The sequence below is a fragment of the Anomaloglossus baeobatrachus genome, chromosome 4, assembly GCF_048569485.1.
Source record: "Anomaloglossus baeobatrachus isolate aAnoBae1 chromosome 4, aAnoBae1.hap1, whole genome shotgun sequence".
Taxonomy (NCBI): domain Eukaryota; kingdom Metazoa; phylum Chordata; class Amphibia; order Anura; family Aromobatidae; genus Anomaloglossus; species Anomaloglossus baeobatrachus.
This window is the reverse complement of record NC_134356.1, coordinates 149742429-149769918: the sequence shown is the minus strand read 5'-3', so window position 1 is coordinate 149769918 and position 27490 is coordinate 149742429. Positions and strand designations below refer to the sequence as shown.

Genomic DNA, 27490 nt, shown 5'->3' with positions numbered 1-27490 from the left:
TTTCTTGATAGCAAAAGTATAGAAGGTTATAAATAGCATAATCTTACAGGTAGATAGAAGAGCCATCTAGATTATTAGAGGAATGGGTGGGCTGCAACACCAAGACAGGTTATTAAACTTGGGGTTATTTAGTTTGGAAAAACAAAGGCTTAGGGGGGATCTAATCACAATGTATAAAGATATGAGGGGACAGTACAGAGACCTTTCCAAAGATCTCTTTACACCTAGGCCTGCAACTGTAACACGGGAGCATTCGCTACGTCTCGAGGAAAGAAGGTTTAATCATAACTACAGACGAGGATTCTTTACTGTACGAGCAGTGAGACTATGGAACTCTATGCCGCATGATGTTGTAATGAGTGATTCACTACTAACATTTAAGCAGAGCCTGGATGCCTTTCTTGAAAAATATAATATTACCAGTTATGTATATTAGATTTTATGACAGGGTGTTGATCCAGGGAACTAGTCTGATTGCCGTATGTGGAGTCAGGAAGGAATTTTTTTCCCCATTGGAGCTTATTTGACACATTGGGGTTTTTTTGCCTTCCTCTGGATCAACATGATAGGCTACGGGTTGAACTAGATGGACTTAGAGTCTCCCTTCAACCTTAACAACTATGAAACTATGAAACTACTATACAGCCAGTGCTATTGTCTGTTAGACATCTATGCCTACCTGAAATGTTATCAATGTTAGTGTACAGCATCAATACATGAACAGGCAATGTTGTATTACCGTCAGTATAAGTACACTTGCTATTTTGCAAAGCCGACTTCCATCTTTTACCCTTAACAATGGTTTCATTTGATCGTTTCCATAATTACTTATGAACAAAAGAATTGCCACTTAGCAGGCTTATGGGCTCATAAAACAGTTTTGTGACACAAGTAATAGCAGAAATAAATGAATGTGGATGCAGAGGATGTTTGAGTAGCACAATTATACTGTATCTTTGGTGTACTGAGCCAATATAATAATGAACGATGATAATGGCATGAAACAACTTTACCACTAATATTAAGTACAAAACAATGGATATCTACAGGAGGAGTGGAGATGTCATTAACAGCAGATCCTTCATTTAGAAACATTTCATTCTATCGCATGCAATGAGATGGACAAACAGCAAATTAAAAGAAATGCACCATAGTTTGATTCAAAGCCGATGCCTTACCTATGTTTAAATTCTTTGTTTCTTTAGTCATAAAAATGGATGGGAAACAAAAAAAAGAGATCAAAATAGTGAGAAAATTTACAACAAAGGCAAAAAAGTAGAATGACTAATACACTTATTCTATTGAAATTACACATAATTTGCCCAATGATATTAAAAAAAACTTTTTTGGAGAGCAAATGAGCAAACCACAGCTTCCTGTGATTATGCATTTAAGTGAATAAAAATATGGAGTAATGCTAGTTAATGGCATTGAAAAGGTTATATTCTGAACTACACAGCTAGAGAGTAGTGATGGGTGGACCCGGACTGTAAAAGTCTGGATCCGTGAGATCTCAAAGGTGCCCAGCTGCCACTCAGGGTGGGGGAGCGTCTGACTGCCACCAATCACAGGCGCTTGTGGGTAAGGAAAGCAGTGCATATTCAATGAAGGTAATGCGCAGCCGAGGAAGTAAATGTCTCACCTGGCAGGATTGTACCACCATGACGGATGCTCCATAAGTACAGCGCGTGCTCTCTTTTCCCCCTATCCCTTCCACCACCATTTTTAATTGCCAGATTCTGGTCCTCATAGACTTATATGTATGGGGATTGGATTCCGGACCGTAACCAGATTTTAAAAAAAAATAACAGAGACCCACCGGTTCCGGTTATCTGCGAGTCCGCCCATCACTACTAGAGAATATACATACAAGACATTGCTTAATATAGTCTCTTCCATGATCAGAGCTGTTTTAATGTTACATAGGAAAAACTGAGAAATGACAATAGAGACCATTAATACAAGATCTCTACCATGTGTACTAATGTACAGTATTGCTTGTTTGCGTATGTTTCTAACCACAATGTAGGGCATGTACTGATGAAATGCTTTCAGAGGAATAATTTAAGCACTTGCATACTCACCCACATTACTGTTGGTATAATAAAAAGGCTTAGATCCCAACTGGGTATGCCAAACCTCACCTGGGAACACCCACAAACTAGAATGGGCCAAACATTTTTTAGTGGGTCTTGCTTAAATTTAGAAACTTTAGAGCAAAGATAGCAGGTAAATTTACATCCAAATTTGGAACTATTTGCAACTATGCTCTTGGACCTAAGATTAAAGTTAACCCAGACACGATCTGAATCTGATATAAGAACGGTGTCTGTGCATGGCCTTCTCCACTGAACTCTGAGCTTTATGGTGAGGGCTCTTTTCAATAATGAGAGCCCCCTGCAGGAAATGAGGATGCCACAGGTAGGCAGTATGTACACTAGCCATATAAATAGTGCCATCTAGGGGTATGATAAGAGTTATGTTGGGCCAATTCAGTAATTGATCTGAACCCAACCAGTTCAGTTATTTAGTCAAGGTCACCACTGATAGATAATATTTTTGAATTTCAGAAACTGTTGCTCGCAGTATGACCATCAAAAGAGTAATGGTTTGCTGGGAGTTTTTACAAAAATAAATGTAGTCCTAAATCTCCAAGATAATTGAAGCATTGGGGCGTTTGTTATATGGATGGTGACTAGTGATGGGTGTACCAGCAGATAGCTTGGATCGGCGGGTAAAACTGTGTTAAAAAAAAAAAAAAAAAAAACATTTTCAGCCCAGAATTGATCCCAGATATCTGCTTGGACTCCAGTCCCCATATAAGTCTATGGGGACCCAAATCTGGTGCTTTAAAATGGTGGTAGAATTAGTAGGGGGATTAGAGCAGGCAGATTATACTTACCAGTTTGCCACGCGGATGTATCCCTACTTCCGGGGTTGATAATTACCCTCTTTGCTTTCCCCACCCACCGGCAGTCCCAAGATCTATGATTGTTGTAGTAAGACTGCATTCTCACGCTGTGTGATAGTACATCTGACTGCTTGGAATCACAGATGCTGTGTGTGTCTCTACCCAGCCATGATAAAGCTGACACCTGGGGCTGGTATTCTCAGACTGGGGATTCCCATGATTATTTCCCCCCAGCCTAAAAATGGCAGCTTGCAGCCACCTAGGATTGTCTCATCCAATAGATTTGACAATCCTGACACTTTTTCCCTGCTCATCCTGATTGCCCTGCTGCAGTGACAATATGGGTAATATCAAAGATTAATGGTTCATAATTGTAAAATAAGGGTTCATGCCTGAAACGCATAGACCCATCTGTCTGCAGTTTATTCTTTTATATATTTTAATGCCACTAATAAAAGGTATGTTAACATATACCATTTTTGAATATTTGCGAGTGCTGGACTTCCATAATTGTATTCAATTAGTATTAGAGCCAGTACTCCATGCATCGCACCCTGATGTGAACCTATTGAGGAGTAAACTGATTACTTTCTTTTTAGTATGTACTGTATGTAGCTGGAATTGTCGTGCAAATTACGTCGGAAATTGGTGTTTTTGGAGTTATTAAAAGTGGGAAAGAGGTTGTTTTTTTTATTTTTATTTCAAATAAAAGATTTTTTCTGTGATTTGTGTTTTATTTCTTTTCACTTACAGATTAGTAATGGGGTCTCATAGATGCTTCCCATTACTAATCTAGGGCTTAGTGGTAGCTGTGAGCTGTCATTAACCCCTTATTACCCTGATTTCTACAGCACCAGGGCAGTCGGGAAAAGCTGGTAAAGTGCCAAGGTTGTCACATCTAATGGATGTAACAATCCTGGGCAGATACAGGCTGCTATTTTTAGGCTGGTGGGGCAATGATCATGGGCCTCCCCAGCCTGAGAATACCAGCTCCCAGTTGTCGGCTTTATCAGTGGTCAAAATTGGAGGGGACCGCATGCCAGTTGATACACAGCAAAGGTAAGCACACGGCTGCAGCCTGTAGCCATATACTTTATCTGTGCTGAGTATTATAATATGCGGGGACCCTATTACAATTTTGTAATTCATTTATTTTTTCACCACAATAGGAACACGCACAGCATCTGTGATTGAAAGCAATCAGACACGTTGTCACACAAGGTGGGGGCACAGTTTGACTGTAACCAATCACAGATGCCAGGACTGCCGGTGGACGGGGGAAGCAGTGCATTTATATGAAGGATAATGAGCGGCCCCAAAAGTAGTAAGTTCGCCTCAGAAGTAGTGTTACAGCCACACGAAAGACTAGTAAGTATAACGTGAATGCTTTTCACTTTTTCTTTATTTTTCTTTTAATTATCTGAGTTGAGGAATCTGGATAGCTACCTGGAGTTCCCTGAGAACTCCAGGCTCAAGGTCAGTGCACTGGTACTTTTGATCACGCGCGAATCTGGACTTTTACAGTTTGGGTCCACTCAATGAGCAAGTTGTTTTCCAGTAACATCTATAATATTAACTCATATAATTTAAGATATTTTAACTATTACTAAATTATGACGGATTCCAAAGAGCAGTATACATGTAACTGATGAAAAGGGTATTCCTTAACTTTTCAAGAATCTAGCTTCTTGAAACAGAAATAATAAAGTGATAAGCTGTAACAGAGGTCACACCAGCTGTAACCAGCCACGTTCGATACATAAGCTCATGAAATAGCGACAGATTCTTTAGAACTTTGTAGAAGGTCCTTGTTTCTATTGCTTTATTACCAATTGAGAGGGACTGTTCCATTTATTGTGTTAATTCATAAAAAAGTGTAATTATTGCACAGCTTACTTATACATGTGGCCATACTTAATATAAATGTAGATGACAAAAAAAACAGCACAAAACAAAATCTTCAAAGATGTAAAATGAGATTTTCATCCTGTAGAGAGCAACACAGAATAAACAAGCAGCACAAATCATGTACAGAAAGTAAATGTGCTGTATACTTAATGGATTGTCTTCTGACAGAGATAAATGTCACTCTCAGTCTATAGGACATTAGCAAAGCTCAAAACATCTGTTCAGAGTGTCACTTTCTCCTTCACCGATGAGGAGGCCAGTAGCACATCTCTCTGTAATACAGCAGAGGACTCCCCCTCTGTGGAAATACCATTTCCGAGCTCAGAATATTTGAAGCATGGAATATCAGTGCTCTTTCTGCTGGATTTCTCTCACTTGCTATCACTCATACAAACAGTTTGGGAAAACACACAATTACAATACTTCCGTGTCTCAGTGTATTTAGCTTGTGACAAACTAAAAGTTTAGTGCTTCTGAGTTGTGTCAGGTCAACTATAAAATTCATATTAATAAAAGCATGCTGCCTGACATTCCAGCTAACTTTTTTGTCAAGATTAAAATCTCACCGAAGTTCCAGAATACTGGTGACATTTCTGGAGGGAAAGATGCGTCGTATAAAATTAAAATCTCCCACAAAGAGGCTTCCATCAATTCCAACTGCAAGAGCCATTGGAGCCAATAGTTTGTTCCCTTCAGCGAGGCCATTGCAACTCGGGCAAGAAATGCTTCTCCTACGCCCGTTACCCATAATGCTCATAATGACTGCAGGTTGTTGTGAAAGAAACTGATTTTCTCCACTGCCTTTATGAAGTATGCCTAGCAAGATAAAAGATCAGTGATTGATATACAGTACTAAAGACAAACCAAATTGACAAAAGGTGATATATACCTATATTTAGATACATAGATAGACAGATAGATAGATAGATAAAGATCCCTTTCTACATATATACACACACATATATTTTATATATATATATATATATATATATATATATATAATCTGGCAAAAATTAAGAGATCACTTGACAGTTTAATAAAAATCAGCTTCTCTGCAAGTCGATTGCAGTATCAGTTGAATTCCAACCAGAGCGCACCTCATTCTACTGGTCAAGAGTGGCATAAGGTCACCCAAAAGCAGTGTGAAAGACTGGTGGAAAGCATGCTAAGACGCATGAAAGCTGTGATTAAAAATTATGATTATTCCAAACAATATTGATTTCTGAACTGTTCCTGAGTAAGAATATAAGTATTGTTGTTTCTAAATTATTATGAACTTTACCTGAGCAGAAGGAAGCAACTGTTTTTCCAGGATAACCTTGTATGCGGCTTGATTCATACGTCCTTCGCAAAAATGTTTGTTGAAATTTCTTTACCTAATTTTCAGCTTTGCCCAACACGGTAGACAGAGACCTGGAGAGGCGTACAAGCCACAGTGTTTTGCACGTACTGTTAAATTTGATGGAGGATTGGTGATGATCTGGGAATGCTTCAGCAAGGCTAGAATTGGGCAGGTTAATCTTTGTGAAGGACGTATGAATCAAGCCGCATACAAGGTTATCCTGGAAAAACAGTTGCTTTCTTCTGCTCATGCAATGTTCCCTAACACTGAGGACTGTTTTTTCCAGCAGGACAATGCACCATGCCACACAGCTAGGGCAATCAATGTGTAGATGAGGCCACCACATCAAAACCCTGTCATGGCCAACCCAATCTCCAGACCTGAGCCCCATTGAAAACCTGTGGAATGTAATCAAGAGGAAGATGGATAGTCACACACTATCAAACAAAGAAGAACTGCTTACTTTTTTGCGTCAGGAGTGGCATAAGGTCACCCAAAAGCAATGTGAAAGACTGGTGGAAAGCATGTCAAGACACATGAAAGCTGGGATTAAAAATCATGGTTATTCCACAAAATATTGATTTCTGAACTCTTCCTGAGTTAAAACATTAGTTTTATTGTTTCTAAATGATTATGAACTTGTTTTCTTTGCATTATTTGATGTCTGAAAACACTGCATTTTTTTGTTATTTTGACCAGTTGTCATTTTCAGAAAATAAATACAAAATGTATTCCTTGGAATTATATTTAACATGTTCAGTACATATCATGCACATTGTTCAATTCCCCAGGCAGTAGTTACTGTTATATCAGATCTGTAAAGAATGTGATAAATTGGTGACACTACTTAATTAAGACAATGAATTGGCCAAGTATCCTATGTCTAAAAAATAATAGTATTTGGTTAGCAGGAGGATGCAGCAGCTAGGTACGACTACAGTAAAAGTTTAAGTGTTGGTCCTGAGATTTTTTTCCACAGATGTGCAATGAGAAAAAAAGCACTTGGAAAATAATTTCCTTAGTCAAAACAGTGTGGAAGTAAATTAACACCTAAATGTCATTTAGAATCCAATAAATATAGCTATATCCACCAGCTACTCCTCAAACCTCTATAAAACTACAATTATAGTTGACACCATTACATTAATATGTCATGAGTGAACACTACAGTGTCTGACTTTACAATATACCCACACTGGAGAGTAGAAGAGTACAATACTGCACATAATTAGTAGAAATGTTTTGCCTCAAGCTAAAATTAAAAAAATGTGAATGGTGGCTATCGTCTGGTATTTTGAAACAGAAAACGAAAATACATATAAAGCGGTGGAATTGTATTTAGATGTTACATTACATCATTCTGGAATACTAATAAGCAATTTTACATGACATATAGATGACTAAAATTGCAGTATCCTTGGGTAAGGCCAGTTTCACAGGCCTGTTATATTGTTACATATGTGTTATTTTGTGGCTAGATCACAGACTCATTATAATTGCAGCTATATCACAACTGCTTTTTATTGCAGATTAATTGCCTGCAAATAATAAAAATGAAGATATATCCTTATTTGATCTTGTCTGCAACAATAAAATGACCTGTGAGCAGCCCCACAGATGATAATGAGTATATATTCTATGTGTGAAAATAAGTATCACACGTATGTCATTAAAAAGAGCCTGTTTTGTTGGAAATGGTATCTGATCGGTAGTCAGGATGTTATAGAATAGGAGGAGCTGATCAGAATGATTTATATTTTGTGGTAGAAGTTTCAGTAAAATTTGCATTTTATTCAGTGAAATCCCTGTTGTTTTTGTGTATATGAGTACACTGGTGGTACTATTCAATGATTGACAGATTTCCTTGTGTGACTACACTTACAGATACAAGTAAAGTAATGTCTTTTTACATCAGTTAAAAGATGTGCTCCTCTGACCATCCGAGCATGTCACAGCCCTGGACCAGACCCTTATCAAAGGACAATAAAACTTTCACACTGAACTGCAGCAGTATTTATGGCTAGAACAGCTTGTCCCCCTGCCATAGAGATAGTTCTGTTTCATATAACTTGTTCTTTTTTTTTTTTTTTTTTTTTTTTTTTTTTTACTGCACTATTCTAAGTCCTGTTGTGTATAAATACGTGACTCTTCAGATTTTGTGTTATACCATGCCTGATGAAGAGACCTGAGTAGTCTCGAAAGCTTGCAATTATTACCATCTTTTCAGTTAGCCATTAAAAGGTATCAACCACTGAGGACTCTCTGTTCTTTTAAACAATTTTTTTACACTTACAGAGAAAGCTGAGGATCAGAGGTATTAGGATCACAGGCGCAGTGGGTGTGATCGCAACCAGGCCCTATGTGAGTGGCCAAGATGATAGATATTATACCAGGAAGGGGCGCAGGATGGGTGACATTTTATTAGAAAGGGGCCCATAATGGAGGACATTATTATTACAGAAAAGGACCCAGTATGGGGACATTATACCAGGAGGGGGCTCAGGATGTGGGACATTATTACATGGAGGGGCCCAGGATGGTGAACATTATTACAGGAAGGGGCCCAAAATGGTGGAGATTATTATATGAAAGGGCCCAGAATGGGGGAAATTATTAAAAGAAGGTGCCAGAATGAAGAAAATATTTTCAATAATGAGCCCAGGGTTGGGAACAATATTACATAAGGGGGCAAACACACTCAAATGTCTTTATAAAATATAGAATGCTAGATGGGCCCATGCATATGTCAAACATTCAGGTGGGGACCCAGGTCCAAATTTTGCACCAAGGCCTATCGGACATTAGTTACGCTATTATTGTGATTCACTAAGTAGGACAGCCCACTGGACTCATATTTGTACGAATATCAGAGATTTCAATGAACAAACCAAAAGTTTTACTGAATCTTTTCCTTAAAATCTACACACATGGTCAAAATTGTTCTTACCCCTCGTTTAATGAAAGAAAACCCCAGAATGGTCACAGAAATAACTTGAATCAGACAAAAGTAATAGTAAATAAAAAAATCTATGAAACTGAACAAATGAAAGTCAGAAATTACTTTTCAACTATGCTTCCACAGAATTTAGAAAAAAAAATAAAACCCATGAAATAGGCCTGGACATAAATGATAGTACCCCTGAAAATAATGTGACAGAAGGGACATGTTAAATAAAGGTGTGTCCACTAATTAGCATCACAGGTGTCTATAATCTTGAAATCATGCAGTGGGCCCGTATATAGGGCTACAGATATTCACTGTGCTGTTTGGTGACATGGTGTGTACCACACTCAACATGGACCAGAGGGAGCAAAGGAAAGCGTTGTCTCAGGAGATTAGAAAGAAAATTGTAGACAAGCATGTTAAAAGGTAAAAGTTATAAGACCATCTCCAAGAAGCTTGATGCTCCTGTGACTACAATTGCACATATTATTCAGAAATTTAAGATCCTTGGGACTGTAGCCAACCTCCCTTGATGTGGCTGCAGGAGGAAACTTGCTGTCGTTTCAAAGAGACGGATAATACGAATAGCAACAAAAGAGCCCAGAAAAACTTCTAAAGAGATTAAAGGTGAACTTCAAGCTCAAGGAACATCAGTGTCAGATCACACCATCGTTGTTTGAGCCAAAGTGGACTTCATGAGAGACGACCAAGGAGGACACCATTGTTGAAAAAAAAAATCATAAAAAAGCTAGAGTGGAATTTGGCAAACTACATGTTGACAAGCCACAAAGGTTCTGGGAGAATGTCCTATGGACAGTTGAGACAAAAATAGAATTTTTTTGCAAGGTACATCAGCTCTTTGTTCACAGACAGAAAAATGAAGCGTATCAAGAAAAGAGCACTGTCTCTACTGTGAAACATGGAGGAGGCTCTGTTATGTTCTGGGGCTGCTTTGATGTATCTCACAAGGTGTCTTGAATCTGTGCAAGGTACAATGAAATCTCAAGACTATCAAACTGAGAGTCCTCAGTGGTTGATACCTTTTAATGGCTAACTGAAAAGATGGTAATAATTGCAAGCTTTTGAGACTACTCAGGTCTCTTCATCAGGCATGGTATAACACAAAATCTGAAGAGTCACATATTTATACACAACAGGACATAGAAAAGTGCAGTAAAAAAAAACCAAAAAAAAAACCAAGTTATATAAAACAGAACTATCTCTATGGCAGGGGGGCAAACTGTTGTGGCCATAAATTTTGCTGCAGTTCAGTGTGAAAGTTTTATTGTCCTTTGATAAGGGTCTGGTCCAGGCTGTGACACGCTCGGATGGTCAGAGGAGCACATCTTTTAACTGATGTAAAAAGACAGTTAAACTACGAAACAATGAAATAGAGACATCCCTGTACAAGAAGCCAATTGCCCGTCCAACATACCTGAAATGGGACAGTTTTCATCCAAAACACATAAAAAACTCTATTGTATACAGCCAGGCTATCAGGTACAATCGGATATGTTCCAACAGTACAGATAGAGACAATCACCTTGAGGGCCTCAGAAAGACCTTTCTGAATCAAGGCTACCACCCAAGAACAATTGAAAACCAGATTACAAGAGCCACCAGAATATCAAGAAACCATCACCTACATTATAAAACTAAAGAAGAAAACAACCGGGTCCCTCTTGTAGTCACCTACAATCCACATCTGGAGGTGTTTACAGGAGCTGCACGGAAACTACAACCATTACTGCAAAAAGATGCCCGGTTAAAATCTATTTTTCCAGACCCCCCACTTCTGTGTTTTAGACAGCCCCCAAATCTAAGAAGCATCATTGTCAGAAGCTCCCTGTCATCTCCAACACCAACAGGAACATTTCCCTGCAACCAGAAAAAATGTAAGACCTGTCCATTAATATTGACAATGGACAAGATAAAGATCCCCAGATCACATCAGGACTACAAGATCCCAGGTACCTTCAGCTGCACCACAACCAATATGGTGTACTTAATTATATGCACCAAATGTCCAACTGGGGGTCTGTATGTAGGGGAGACAGGACAACAGCTCAGGACAAGAATGAATTCTCACCGCCACACAATTAGAGAAAAAAGGATGGATCTACCTGTGGCCAAACATTTTTGTAACTCAGACCACAGCATCATGGACATGAAATTGCTGGTATTGAAAGGAAATTTCAAGTCCCAGAGAGATAGGAGACTATGGGAGTACAAACTTATGATGACCTTTGACACATTCAGAGCAGGAATGAATGTGTCTCATGGATTCATGTCTTTTTACATCAGTTAAAAGATGTGCTCCTCTGACCATCCGAGCATGTCACAGCCTGGACCAGACCCTTATCAAAGGACAATAAAACTTTGACACTGAACTGCAGCAAAATTTATGGCCACAACAGTTTGCCCCCCCTGCCATAGAGAAAGTTCTGTTTTATATAACTTGTTTTTTTTTTTTGTTTTTTTTTACTGCACTTTTCTATGTCCTGGTGTGTATAAATATGTGACTCTTCAGATTTTGTGTTATACCATGCCTGATCAAGAGACCTGAGTAGTCTCGAAAGCTTGCAATTATTACCATCTTTTCAGTTAGCCATTAAAAGGTATCAACCACTGAGGACTTCAGTTCTTTTAAACAATTTTTTTATCCCTACTGGCTAACACGGTACAAAGATATATTTTACTTGTATCAAGACTATCAAGAGATTCAAGAGTGAAATTTGCTGCCTAGTGTCAGAAAGCTTGGTCTCAGTTACAGGTCATGGGTCTTGCAACAGGATAATGACCGAAAACACACAGTTAAAAACACCCAAGAATGGCTAAGATGAAAACATTGGACTATTCTGAAGCGGCATTCTATAAGCCCTGACCTAAATCCTATTGAGCATTTTTGGAAAGAGCTGAAACGTGCCGTCTGGAAAATGCAACCTTCAAATATAAGACAACTGGAGTAGTTTGCTCTTGAGGAGTGGGCCAAAATACCTGTTGAGAGGTGCAGAAGTCTCATTAACTGTTACAGGAATTGTTTAATTGCAGTGATTGCCTCAAAAAGTTGTGCAACAAAATATTAAGTTAAGGGTACTATCATTTCTGTCCAGGCCTATTTCATGAGTTTTATTTTTTAAAAATTCTGTGGAAGCATGGTTGAAAAGCAATGTCTTACTTTCATTTGTTCATTTTCATAGATTTTTTATTTATTAATACTTTTGTCATATTCAAGTTATTTCTGTGACTATTGTGGATTTTTCTTTCATTAAACGAGGGGTAACAACAATCTTGAGCACTTGTGTATATATATTCTGCTCAGCTTCTTCTTTATACTGTGCTGTCCACAGATAATTCTGCATGTATAATGTGACAGGTTTCCTTTAAAACCTTTAAACTGACAGATCAGCTGTACAAGCAATTGACAAAATATTTGCCCATTGCCATATTTGCCCTGGGACATAACTATGCAAGTGCATCATTTATAAAAATGCATAATGTGTATCATAAGTATTTCGCTCAGCAGAGGTAGACATATCGCCAGTGCAGTTGCACAGTGGCCCAGAGGTTCAGGAGGCCCTTGGTGGCCGGTTAGTAATGAGGGCAATCTTGGCTGTTGTCCGGAGCTCCAGGCTCTGAGAGTCCCTTGGTCAGATTGTCCTCATCACATGTGTGTGTGCTGGGCAGGGAGTGACCTCACAGCTCCACACAGTGTAGGCAGCAGAACATGGGTGTCTGTCCTCTGCTCCTTGCACGATACTTTCTGTGTGACACATGTGCACCTTTATGACATTGCTACGGTGTGTGTGCCTGTGTCATTTGAAAAGTGCCCGGCAGGAGAAAAGGCAGTGCAGCGGGGGTCCGTACTGGAGAAGATGTGGTGTGGCGGTTGCCCGTACAGGAGTAGAAGCGGCGCGACGGGGGCCCATACAGTAGAGGTGAGGTGCAACTTTTTTATTTTAATAGACTGAGGACGAGACAATAAGGAGGGGGATGATTGGTATCAGAGGGTGAAAGATCGGCTTCAGAGCATTATCATGAATGCTGGGGAAGAGGGGAGGTTTGGGGGGAGGACATTATATGTGAATTTCAAGGCAACCTGACAGGTTCTCTATGCTCTCCAGGAACATTCAGAACTGTGTCTCAAAATGTCCTGCCTAATTAGCCCTGTGTAATGCTTTTCACTAAAATAAATGTTTTAAAAATGATTTATAAATTTCACTGTTTCTATGCTAATTAGGTCTCTGACTAGTTGATGGGGCATTGTTTCCCCAAACTAGTGGTCCCTCTTTCCATGTGATCACACACCTGTGGCCAATACCATGATTTCCACAAGCCAGCGTCCCCGCCAGCCCTTGGAAATCTTGCTCATGCATGTGGCTGTGTTCACTCACATTGAGCCACTTCTGAAGGAGAGTGTACACTGTCGGCCTCAGTGAGGAGCACTGAGTATTATTAGGAGTGCAGAAGCTGTTCTGCCGATCATGCACAGTGTGCCTCTCTGAAGCAGGGATGTGTACACCCAACTTCAGATGAGATTCAATATGAGTGAACACAGCCACGCGCATGCACAAAATTTCCAGGGGCTGGCAGGGACGCTAGCTTGTGGAAATCATGTTATTGTGCCCACAGGGGTGTGATAACATAGAAAAAGGGCTGACTAGTCTAAGGAAACAACGCTGTATTGACTAGTCAAGGTCCTAATTAGCATAGAAACAGTGCATTTAATAAATCCTTTTTTTTAAAAAAAAAAATGATTTTAGTGACTAACATTATACAGAACTGATTAGGTAGGGCATTTTGACATACAGATTTGAATGCTGCTGGAGAGCATAAAGGACTTGACAGGTGCCCTTTAAAATGAATTGGATGGTGGGGGAGGATGCTAGGTTCCTCATAGCTTCCTCTTCACAATTCATTATATAGCCTAATAGCCTCCTCCGCACCCCACAATTCATTATATGGCCCTAATGGCATCCTCCTGAGCCCCACAATTCATTTCATGGCCCTCAAAGTGTCCGTCCCACTCCACAATTCATAATATGGCCCTGATAACCTCCTAGCCACCCTGAAATTCATAATGTAGCCCTCATAGCATTCTCCCTGCCCAACAATTCATTATATAGCCCTCATACCATCCCTACAATTCGTTATATGGCCCTCATAGCATCTTTCCCACCCCACAATTCATTTTATGGCCCTGGTTGTGTCTTGTCCCCCACCCCACAATACATTATGAAGCTATCAGAGACTTATGATAATTTGTGGGGGGAGTGAGAGGGACTAAGGCTATGTGCACAAGTCTTGGAGTTGCAGCATAAAATTGCTGTAAACCTGTTGTGTTGGTAGGAAGAACACTATAAAATACGCGTTTTGCTTATGACTGTAAAACACTGCGAATTTTCCGCTACAACATCAAAATGTGTGCACATAGTCTTAAAATTAATTGGGGGGAAAGTAAGAGACTGATTAGTTTATATTTATTGGGCAGCAGAGATTATAGTTAATGAAGGGCACAATACCAACTTATTTATCACTTTATATTGTGAATGGTGTATGGCTAAGTGTAAAATATATTGTCTGGTACATTTTTATTTTCAGTGGTGCAGTCTGGGGGATTTTTTATTCAGGAGGCAAATGTATGTATACAATATATGTGACCTTGCTATTTTCAGGGCTGCGGTGATCAGTAACAAGACGAGTCATGATGGCGACATAAAGGTCCAACCAGATGGAGAAGAAAAGAGAGAAAATAACTAAGCAGATAAAACGTCATCAGTAAATAACTTTCTGAATATCTTTATTGTGTATGGTATGACTTGCAGTAATGTTGTTATTTGTTAAATCCCTTAGGCCACATTCTCACATTCGTGTGATATGTCCATGTGTTGCCAGACTTTTTTATCTGACGGTACACGAATTCCTAGAGTTTCATAGATCCCTTCACATATCTGTGAAAATCACAGCTCCAAGAATGAGATCTGTGACTCTCAGAGCATGTGCTGTTCTAATCCGATTATGAGGAATAGGACATACTCCATGGTTCTGTGAGCTGTCCAAGAAAAAAAGTCTGGCAGCACACTGACACTCCACATGGATGCAGGAATGTTGCATTATTATGTATATCACCGTCCATTAGTATTTAGTGTACTCACTATGTAAAGCGCTGTCCTTAATTATATAGTTTCTCCTTTTTTTATGTATAACCAGGGGTGGGATTCAAATTTTTAACAACAGGTTCTCTGTAAACCCCGCCCATTTGAAAACCACACCCATTCTGTAACCACACCCACTTTGCTAGCCACACCCATTTTCACGCACTTTCCTCATCCAAAAATACAAGTAATTTAAAGTATCATCTCTTTCCACATCTTCCCCCTTCTCTACCGTCACTCTCCTGTCCAGCACCAGTTGTTCCCGTCACTGTCAGTCATATTGTATTAAATAGTTTTTCTACAGTTTTTAAAAATTATTACTAAAAATTATTGCTAAATTGGAACGGACGACCTTCCCCATACAGATCCCATCCCATGTGGTCTCTCCCCCCCTGCAGATCCCATCCCATGTGGTCTCTCCCCCCCTGCAGATCCCATCCCATTATGGCCTCTTTCCCCTGCAGATCCCATCCCATTATGGCCCCTTTTCCCCTGCAGATCCCATCCCATTATGGCCCCTTTTCCCCTGCAGATCCCATCCCATTATGGCCCCTTTTCCCCTGCAGATCCCATCCCATTATGGTCCCTTTTCCCCTGCAGATCCCATCCCATTATGGCCTTTTTCCCCCTGCAGATCCCATCCCATTATGGTCCCTTTTCCCCTGCAGATCCCATCCCATCATGGCCCCTTTTCCCCTGCAGATCCCATCCTATTATCGCCCCTTTTCCCCTGCAGATCCCATCCTATTATGGCCCCTTTTTCCCCTGCAGATCCAATCCTATTATGGCCCCTTTTTCCCCTGCAGATCCCATCCTATTATGGCCTCCTCTCCCCCTGCAGATACCATCCTATTATGGCCCCTTTTTCCCCTGCGGATCCCATCCTATTATGGCCTCCTCTCCACATATAGCCACATATAGTAACAGTTCCCATCTTATGCGACCCCTCTCCCTGCAGATTCGGCCCACTGAGCGGCTTACCTGATCCAAGCAGCACCGGCATCTCCTGTGTCTCCCGTCCTCCTCCGTGGCTCTCTGCAGTCACAGTGACGCTGACAGACGGCAGGAGGAGGAGCACCCTGTCTGCAGCGTCATCACGTCACTGCACGCCAGGTCAGGGAGCCGAGGCTGCACTGAACCAGGAAGTGCGGCACGGAGGTATGCAGATTCATTTGTGCTAGAGTGTTAAAGAGACACTAACACAAATGAATACAGCAGGGAACTGGATCTCCAGAGCTGTTTCTTGCCGATTCTGGGAACCGGCTGCTATTTTAACAACCGGTTCTCCAGAACCGGACAGAACCGGCTGAATCCCACCCCTGTGTATAACACTGTCCCTTATTAGCATCCTCGCTAGTTATATATGGCGCTGTCCCTTATTATATAGATTCCTCTTTTGTTAAGTATAGCACCATCTCTTATATAGCGTATTTTCATTATTTTTGTTATTCACAGCTCCCTATCTATTACTTAATCCTCTCTAGTTAGATGTAATATGACTGCTGATAAAGCAGCATCTGACCAGAAGACTAGTCCATCAGTTTCTTCATTAGAAAATAAGCTTTACCATGTTCCATCAGCAGTCAGGTAATTTTATATCTAACAAGAAAAAATGCTGTGAGGGATTATAGTCAGTTCAGCAGTAGCTCCCAGAGTGAGGAGCTGGGAGTAGCAGCTCCCTGGAATCAAGTAGTAGCTCTCAGAGAGTGAAGAGCTGAAGGAGTTGTAGCTCCCTGGGAGACTTTGGTTAAGTCATAGATGGTGGTCTGGGACCGGAGGAGTCGGAGACTCAGTCGCAGGGTATTGGAGAAGGGTGCCAAGACTTAGTTTTGGAGAACGGTCGGCACCGGAAAGTCCAGTAACCTGACCGGTACTGAGCATGGCAGGGTACAGGACCCTAGATCAGGGAGTAGCTTTACGCAACCTGGTAATTCACCTGTGGAGGATAGTCTTTATGAACTTTCCCCAAGAGCTCAGAGATCAATAGTACTAACACAATGAGGGGGATAGAGCTTTCCAGCTTATGCAGCCCACTGAAATCCCAAGTGTCAGCCATCGAGAGCACAGCTCCCTACTTAAATATAGGGAGCGGGAACCTGACCTCTTCAGGCCGAGGGGTTAATCAGAAATATCTATCTACATGTGCATGGAGGCAGGCTCCGAACCACTAAGCAATACCAGGGGGGACGGATTCCCGGACGAGCTTCCCAGAGTGGCAGCAGCAACCAGAGACTTGGATTACTTCTGTGTCAGAGTCTGCTTAATGGTTACACCAACATCCACACAGTCTGAGTGAGTACACTGCTCTCCCAGCATCCTGCCTGCCCACACAGGCCTGCACCACGCTATTCTCCACCTATGCTCCAGAGTCCCAGGGTCTCCCCTACCCATGGAGGGAACATCATCTGGCTGCCCCGCTCCATCTCCCCCGGGTACTCCCATCGGCAGCAGCGGTACTCCCCTTACCGCGAACCACAGGTGATATCACGAACTCTCCCTTGTAAATATTCCCCCCTTTACATTTCAAAGTGGCCGCAAGCCCCCAGGTCTGGAGACCGTCGAGCCACAGCAACCCCGGATCCGAGCAGTTCAACTGCTGCAGGGGTGGCACACCTCGAAAATGTTGGCGTCACGAACAGGATCAGACTTGGCCCAATAACCTGGATGACGTGCACCTTGAAAAATCCGAGCTGCGGTGCTGAAGGACTGTTCCCGCCATTTTCCGCCATTTTTGCCGCCTAAAAAGGACAACTACGCCATCTTCCTGACCAAAAGAACGTGAAGCTGAAGCTCCGCCCCTCATCCTTAGAGAGCAGGCGGAAGCTGGAGAGCTGGCTGACAAAAACCAAGGGGGTGTAACGGGATGTAGCAGCGGAAGTGGTGCAGGGACGCTAGGACTCTGCCCAAAAAGTTCATGGAACCCGCAGAGACAAGATGTCGGAGCAACACGACTGGTCGACAGAAGGTGCTGCTCATGGGATGGCTGCCTGGATTAAGATGAGGATTGTGGCCGCAGCAGTGCGGGCCCGCGAGATGGAAGCCCTGTGTGTGGAGTGGGTAAGCAAAAGCCCAGTTCCGGCTGACCTGGCCTACTCGGCCACGGAACCCGGTCTGCCCCCAGCCACCGCCACCGTCATACCACCTCCTCCGCCCTTGACTGCAGATGCCGCCGAGACACTGCCCATCACACCAACAGCGGACCCCTTGGCTCCCACGGAGGATGACCAGGCCGCGGACGCAATCAAGTTGTTCCGTTTGCTATAGCATCAGACCCGGAGGAGATGGAAGAAGAGATGGATTCGGGCTCCAGTACACCGGAAGCTGCCTGGGTTCCGCGCTTTGGGTGAAATGGCTGCCGAGTAGCGATGAGCGATGTTCGAATTGAACCGTTCGCCAATTTCAAATTCAAGTTGTTATGGGCGATGTTCGAGTCGTTTGACGAACTTGAACGATTTGCTTAACATTCGACCGTTCGAGTTAATGTTCGATAACGGTTTGATCACCAAAAGCATAGGTAATTACTAGCTGGCTTTTCACTGTAATACTGTCAGTCACTGTTAATAATGATATTATCAAAATTCAGCATTTAGTGTACGGGGGGGACGGGGTTTAGATCAGTGCTGCTGAGTGCTGAAAGAATAGCGATCGCCAGTTTTTTTTTTTCCTAACCGCATGTCCAGTGGGGCGGGCCAGGCTGTCAGCCAATCACAGACACACACACACACACACAGTAAAGTAAATTTATGCCAGACAAGCAAGGGCGTGTTTCATTGGCTGTGCATGTCACATGTAGCGCGGTTCGCGGTTCGAGGTTCTCCAGTTCGAGGCTCAAGTGATTTTGGGGGCTGTTCTAGATCGAAATAGAACTCGAGCTTTTTGCAAAAGCTCGATAGTTCTAGATACGTTCGAGAACGGTTCTAGCAGCAAAAAAAACAGCTAATTCATAGCTGGCTTTCCGCTGTAATAGTGTAAGTCACTCTGTGACTCACACTATTATGACATTTCAGTGTATAGTGTGCGGGAACAGCGCATTCAGATCACTGCTGTTTGGATAATGGTGATCGCCATTTTTTTTTTTTTCCTTGTCTTCCTTCCCTAAGCACGCGTGTGTAGTGGGGAGGGCCAGCATGTCAGCCAATCCCAGACACACACACAGCTAAGTGGACTTTTAGCCAGAGAAGCAACGGCATGTGTGATAGGATGTCCATGTCACATGTCCCTGCATTATAAAAATGGACATTTTCCTCCAGCACGCCATTATCTGCCTTCTGCGTCCTTGGTGTCAGACATCACTGGCGCAGCTCCGTCCTAAGTCCTATCGCCGATGCTGCTGTATGCGCTCCATACACAGCGCTGGACAGCTTAGGGATAGCACTTTCTATCAGTCCTTTTAAGGGCTCATACCGGCAGGGTCAGAGCCATATGTGGGTAGCAACGAAAAATGAGTGGAACTCAGCACCAATGTGAATAAATAAAAATCTTCCTGCTTTATTTGAATAAATTTAAAAATAGAAAAAGGTCACAGATCATCCAAAACCGCCATGCGGCTTGCCTTGCGGCTTGACGCGTTTCGGACACAAGGGGGAAATTTAAAAACAGTCCTTAATCATAAGCCATGTAGGATAGAAGGCAAAGAGTATATATAGCACTTTAAGAAGCAGTGAAACACAAGAGCAAGATGAGAGACAGGAAGGGAGTTCACTCGCAAAATGCAAATCAGGAAAAAGGGGTAGTACGTCATTAGATTCTGTTAACCCTATACACATATATGCATGCATTGAAGTATTCATTAAGAAACAGATAAACAATTCATTAGGTTTATAAAGAAACCACAAAAGCAATATATGTTCATTCATGCGTGTGTGTATATCATTATTCTGTTTCTCTATATATTTTATTGTCTAGTATATATGTCATTATTCTATTAGAAAAAAAAAATATATATATTTTTTCTTTCTATCTTTTTGTCAATTTTAGATATACATATACATGGATCAAATATCATGTAATTACCAACATAGAAATAGATTTATGTATTATGGATATGTGGGCAGATTTTATTATATATCTGGAGATATATGTCTATTAGATTGTATATGCATGTGTGTGTACAATATAAGAAGCACACAAAACATGGAATGCCCAGGAATCCAATTATGTAGGATATTAAGAGAATTTGCGTTTTTTTCTAGATCATGGCTAGTTCACTAATAAAATCGCTCTTATTTTTCTAATTTTTCTATTGTTATATATATAATTATTTGTTTATATATTCTGATTTCCTATTTTTTATTTTTTATATATTATTTCAATAGATTAATTTATTCCTTCTATTCTTATGTTGATATATTATCTACCATCTACTGTATATCTATATATATCCCTTTCCTTGTACGTTTATGCTAAGTTTTTTATATTAAGTTTTTTAAAAAAAATTGTATTTATTATTTATTCATTCATTCTAATCTGTTTCCTTATATGCATTTATTATTCGGATGTTTATGTAACCATTGATACTAGGGGGGAGATAGAATAAGGAAGTCATATGACATAACGTAAATCAGAGCGATAATTAAGTCCTTTTGGATGCCGGGTATCAAGGTGTAACATCCACTTGGCTCCGGCATAGAGAAGTTCACGAAACCAATCGCCTCCTCTCAAAGGTCTAGTATATGTCATTATTCTATTATAAGAGAAAAAAAAAAAAAATTATATTTTTTCTTTCTATCTTTTTATCAATTTTAGATATACATATACATGGATCAAATATCATGTAATTACCAACATAGAAATAGATTTATGTATTATGGATATGTGGGCAGATTTTATTATATATCTAGAGATATATGTCTATTAGATTGTATATGCATGTGTGTCTACAATATAAAAAGCACACAAAACATGAAATGCCCAGGAATCTAATTATGTAGGATATTAAGAGAATTTGCGCTTTTTTCTGGATCATGGCTAGTTCACTAGTAAAATCGCTCTTATTTTTATATTGTTATATATATAATTATTTGTTTATATATTCTGGTTTCCTATTTTTTATTTTTTATTTATTATTTTTTATATATTATTTCAATAGATTAATTTATTCGTTATATTCTTATGTTGATATATTATCTACCATCTACTGTATATCTATATATATATCCCTTTCCTTGTACGTTTATTTATGCTAAGTTTTTTATATTAAGTTTTTTAAAAAAAAAAATTTATATTTTTTATTTATTATTTATTCATTCATTCTAATCTGTTTCCTTATATGCATTTATTATTCAGATGTTTATGTAACCATTGATACTAGGAGGGAGATAGAATAAGGAAGTCATATGACATAACGTAAATCAGAGCGATAATTAAGTCCTTTTGGATGCCGGGTATCAAGGCGTAATATCCACTTGGCTTCGGCATAGAGAAGTTCACGAAACCAATCGCCTCCTCTCAAAGGCTTCCTTACTTGCTCGATGCCTACAATATTCATAGTGGAAAAATCGCCATTGTGGAGATCGAGGAAATGTCTGGTGAGACCTGAGATAGATCTTTTGTATTTCGGGGGATCCGATGAAAAAGTTGGAAGTGGAATATGAGTGTGCTCAGATATCCTTTTTCTGAGGGGCCTGGAAGTGCAACCTATATAGTCTTTCAAGCATATGGTACAAGAGGCTTTGTATATGACATATGTGGTAGAGCAGTTTATAAAAGCAGACATATTGTGAAGAATGTCGCCCACTGGAAAAGATAATGTTTTCTTCATGAATTTACAAAGTCCACATCGTGGCAGAGCACACTTATAAGAGCCTTTTGTGCTTAGCCAGGTCTCAGTTTTATTTTGGGAAATAAATAGGCTGGGAGATATCATATTGCCTACAGTTTTAGCCTTCCTGGCCACAACATTAACACCATTGGATAATATTTGAGCTAACTCCGGATCCTGATGGAGGAGGGGAATGTATCGTAAAAAACCTTCTTTTATTTTAGAAAAATCAACACTGTGAGGAGTGGAAAAGACAATGCGGCAATTTCTGTCATCAGATGCGTTTTTGTTGGAAAGTGAATCACTACGGGTTTTCTTCCCAGCGATTTTTTCAGCATGGGAAAGGATCTTATTCTTATAACCTCTGCATCGTAGACGTTTTTTCATAATTTCCAATTCAGAAGAGTAGGCAATATCCGTGGAACAGAGGCAGCGTGCTCTGAGAAATTCACCAAGAGGTAAATTATTTATGGTGTGTCTAGTATGGTTACTATTTGCATGCAGAATAGTATTCCCACTAAGCGGTTTCCTATATAAGGAGGTGTTGATGGAACCTGTTCCAGGGTCACCAGTGAGGTATACATCCAAAAATGGAGTAGAATTTTCAGAAAATACCACAGTAAAGCTCAAATTCATATGGTTTGAGTTCAGATAAGAAAGAAAAATGTCTGGTAGGTTTATTATGGGTGCGTCTTTCTTGCGTTTCCAGATCATTATGAGATCATCTATGTATCTCGCGTACCAAAAAATTTGGTCCAAAAAGGGATTGTCAGGCGTATGTATATATATGGCTTCCCAAGAAATCATATATAAATTAGCTAGAACGCAAGAAAAACTAGCACCCATAGGGCAACCATTAATTTGTAAAAAGAATTGTTGGTTGAAGCTGAAAAAATTATGTTTCAAAAGAAACTCACAGGTCAGGATGACATAATCTTTAAATATGTCACTCAGATTGGTTAGCCGATTTAGATGATGGGACAAAGATCTAAGAGCTAAAGTATGTGGAATACATGAATATAGCGATGCAACATCACTTGTGACCCAGAACAGATCATCAGTCCAGGTAAGCTCAGGAAGGGTTTGTAGTATATGTTTGGAATCTCTAATGTAGCCAGCAGAATCTTTAACAAGGGGCTGTAAGATGTTATCAAGCCAGTCTGAAATCCGACTGGTGAGAGAATTGGTGCTAGCTACAATAGGTCGTAGGGGTGGTGGAAAGAGACCCTTGTGGGTTTTGGGAAGTCCTTGAAAGATTGGGCACACAGGAGCGTCATTGGTCAGGTAGTCATGAGTTGGTTTATCAAAAATGCCTAAAGACAATCCCTGTTCAAGAATGATATTTAATTTTTTGGAAAAGGCATCTGTAGGATCAGACGTAAGCCATTTATAAGTAGTAGAATCCTCCAACATATTCATAATTTCTCTCTCATACAGTGAACTGTCAAGAATAACCACTGAGCCACCCTTGTCTGCTGCTCTTATAGTGATGTAAGGATTTCTGCTCAAATCCTTAAGAGCTTTGCATTCATGGGTGGTAAGATTATTAGAAGATGTGGAACTTGAAGAGAGGATGTTTTTGATTTCAGCTTCCATTAGATCCTGGTATGTGTCCATAATGGGAACACGTGAGGCCACTGGATAAAAGTCCTTGTTAGTAGTTCTGAAGGAAGGAATATGGAGTTCAGGAATATTGGAGTTGTCCATTTCAGATAAGATTTTTGTGGAAACATGTTCCTTAAGACTCATATGTAGTGGAAAAGAGGGTGCTTCAGTGATGGTGTTGGAGGTGGAGGCAGTGTCCACACAGCTCTGTTCAGATGAAAAGAAAATGTTTTTTTTTTTTTTTTTCTCTTATAATAGAATAATGACATATACTAGACCTTTGAGAGGAGGCGATTGGTTTCGTGAACTTCTCTATGCCGGAGCCAAGTGGATGTTACACCTTGATACCCGACATCCAAAAGGACTTAATTATCGCTCTGATTTAAGTTATGTAATATGACTTCCTTATTCTATCTCCCCCCTAGTATCAATGGTTACATAAACATCCAAATAATAAATGCATATAAGGAAACAGATTAGAATGAATGAATAAATAATAAATAATTTTTTTTTTAAAAAAACTTAATATAAAAAACTTAGCATAAACGTACAAGGAAAGGGATATATATAGATATACAGTAGATGGTAGATAATATATCAACATAAGAATATAAGGAGTAAATTAATCTATTGAAATAATATATAAAAAATAAAAAATAAAAAATAGGAAATCAGAATATATAAACAAATAATTATATATATAACAATAGAAAAATTAGAAAAATAAGAGCGATTTTATTAGTGAACTAGCCATGATCTAGAAAAAAGCGCAAATTATCTTAATATCCTACATAATTGGATTCCTGGGCATTCCATGTTTTGTGTGCTTCTTATATTGTACACACACATGCATATACAATCTAATAGTCATATATCTACAGATATATAATAAAATCTGCCCACATATCCATAATACATAAATCTATTTATCTACCTACCCCGGTGTCATCCTGGGGACGGTTAATTATGGCGTATTTTTGAATGTGCTTGATGCAAATCTAGCTGTTTAGTGTACAACTGGGGCACAACTGCTGCCACTGAATGGGTGGGTGTGTGTGGGGCCCAATTTTTGGAAAAAAAGGGAGACTCCACTTGGAGTAACCCTTGCTTGCTGTGTTTTTTAAAAGGAGCCAAGATGAACAAGTCATGGTTCAGCAAAGACTTTATCTACCTACCCCGGTGTCATGCTGGGGACGGTTAAGTATGGAGTATTTTTGAATGTGCTTGATGCAAATCTACCTGTGAAGTGTACAACTAGGGCACAAGTGCTGCCACTGATGGGGTGTCTGTGTGGCCCAATTTTTGGAAAAAAGGGAGACTCCGCTTGGAGTAACCCTTGCTTGCTGTGTTTTTTAAAAGGAGCCAAGATGAACAAGTCATGGTTCAGCAAAGGCTTTATCTACCTACCCCGGTGTCATGCTGGGGACGGTTAATTATGGCGTATTTTGGAATGTGCTTGATGCAAATCTAGCTGTGAAGTGTACAACTGGGGCACAACTGCTGCCACTGATGGGGTGTCTGTGTGGCCCAATTTTTGGAAAAAAGGGAGACTCCGCTTGGAGTCACCTTGCGATGTTTTACATGAATTTAGAAGGGCGTGCCATGCCTATATCTGTGTCTCCTCCTCTTTTTCCTTGTCCAGCTCTTTTGTTTTCGCATGAGTATATTTCCTTGTCACTTTCCCATGTGTTTGTGTTGTGTTGTGAGTTGTTTGTCACCTTTTGGACACCTTTGAGGGTGTTTTCTAGGTGTTTTTCTGTGTTTGTGAATGCCTGCCATTGTTTCCTATGCGGTTCGAGTTCGGTTCGTCGAACGTTCGATGAACCGAACTAGAACGGGACCTCCGTTCAGCGAACCGACCTCGAGCCGAACCGGGACCGGTTCGCTCATCTCTAGTCACATGTCCTTGCCCTATAAGACCCGGCCATTTTCCCCATCGCTGCCATTATCTCAGTGCTGCGGGTGTGTGTCAGTCACCATTCCAGCTGCTGTTGCTGCTGTGGGTGTTATATACTTATACAGTGCAACTGAGACATCGGTTTAGGGATTAGGGACTACTTGTAATTTCAGCCCTTTTCAGGGCTAGATGAGAGCAGTTCATAGCCATTTTTGCTAGGCAGGTCTGTGCCAGCGCTGTGCAAGGGTTTTTCGTGTGTCTAAATCAGCTCAGGCAATTTTTTGGGGCATAGTATCAGTGTCTGTGATAGTCAGTGACGCACCTCTGCTGTCAAGAAAGCTACCCCACCTCTCCATTTTTACTAGCCAAATTGTAACTGCAAAAAGTGCAGGCAACTCTTTGGGGCATAGTATCAGTGTCTGTGATAGTGAGTGATGTACCTCTGCTGTCAAGAAAGCTACAACACCTCTCCATTTCTACTAGTCAAATTGTAACTGCAGGTAGTCCAGGCAATTCATTGGGGCATAGTATCAGTGTCTGTGATAGTCAGTGACGTACCTCTGCTGTCAAGAAAGCTACACCACCTCTCCATTTCTACTAGCCAAATTGTAACTGCAAAAAGTGCAGGCAATTCTTTGAGGCATAGTATCAGTGTCTGTGATAGTCAGTGACGTACCACTGCTGTCAAGAAAGCTACACCACCTCTCCATTTCTACTAGCCAATGTTTAACAGCAAAAAGTGCAGGCAATTCTTTGGGGCATAGTATCAGTGTCTGCGATAGTCAGTGACGTACCTCTGCTGCCAAGAAAGCTACACCACCTCTCCATTTCTACTAGCCAAATTTTAACTGCAAAAAGTGCAGGCAATTCTTTGGGGCCTAGTATCAGTGTCTGTGATAGTCAGTGACATACCTCTGCTGTCAAGAAAGCTACACCACCTCTCCATTTCTAGTAGCCAATTTGTAACTGCAGCTAGTCCAGCCAATCTGTGAGGAAGGTGTAGGCATAGATATAATGTTGCCTTCATCCAAAGGTGGTGCTCTCGATGTCTGAGAGAGCTCAACACCAGCAGCTGTTTCCACTTCCAAAGCAACTGATGACCTGCCAATCACACTGCCTGTTGCGGGTAAAAAGGTGGAAGGTCTGCGTCCAAAAGCATGTGTGACTGCTGTCCCCACAGACAAAGCGGATGAAGAGCAAGCAGATGCACTTGATGGGGCAGATGGTGGTTGCCCCGCCCCGCTAGGCCGCATTGTAGCACAGTGATCTTCCCACTGCGTCTTATGCTTCATTTAAAGTCATGTACAGGGTGAGCTCCCCAGTATACAGCCAAACCACGCACCAGGAAAAGGACTATAGGCAGTTGGGTTGATAAATGATTGCTTAAATTTACCAAAACAAACAATAAAAACCATGCATAAAACAGAAAGAATAGAACAATCTATTCACAAGTCCAAAAGCCTACACCCCTATGCCACTCGTAATGTTGATTTATTCCGCCTTCTCACCAACCTTTGTCTAACTAAGGGACTGTCTAAACAGTTGCCTTATACCTGGTAATCTCTCTGGGTAGCATGAGTAATTTTGTGTGTGTGTGTGTGTGTGTGTGCGCGAACACGACCTACCAGTGGCGCAGCACAAGAGCTTACAACTTATCTACCTAAACATAGACAAAACCCATTAACCCCCCTGAATACCCTTGTCTTCTGAAGCCTCACAGATAAGGCAGATGATAAAAGTGGTAAGGCAAACCACACAGCTCAGCAACACAGTCCTGAAAATCTTGTAAAGCAACAGTCAATGCAAACATGTGTCGCTGTCCCTTTAAGATTTTAACTGTAACTGACAAACTGACAGAGCAGACCCAGCAAGTCTTATTGTCTATATAGTCGGCATAAGCAGAACAGATATGTGTTTTGTTACCAAAACAAAGTGTTGCGTGCACGCAGTCCTTCAGCTCACGTACAG

At 40.7% G+C, this 27490-nt stretch overlaps 1 protein-coding gene across 6 annotated transcripts in view; it reads right to left on the bottom strand.

The window, feature by feature from the left end:
- TENM2 (teneurin transmembrane protein 2) overlaps positions 1-27490 on the bottom strand; it is a 4009156-nt gene that overhangs the window by 875673 nt on the left and 3105993 nt on the right. For all 6 annotated transcript variants that reach the window (XM_075344552.1, XM_075344547.1, XM_075344548.1 and 3 more), the window contains 2 exons: positions 5386-5635; positions 1179-1199 (listed from right to left, as the gene is read on the bottom strand). In XM_075344552.1, coding sequence (XP_075200667.1) covers positions 1179-1199; positions 5386-5635 — 271 coding nt within the window. The remainder of the gene's footprint in view (positions 1-1178; positions 1200-5385; positions 5636-27490) is intronic.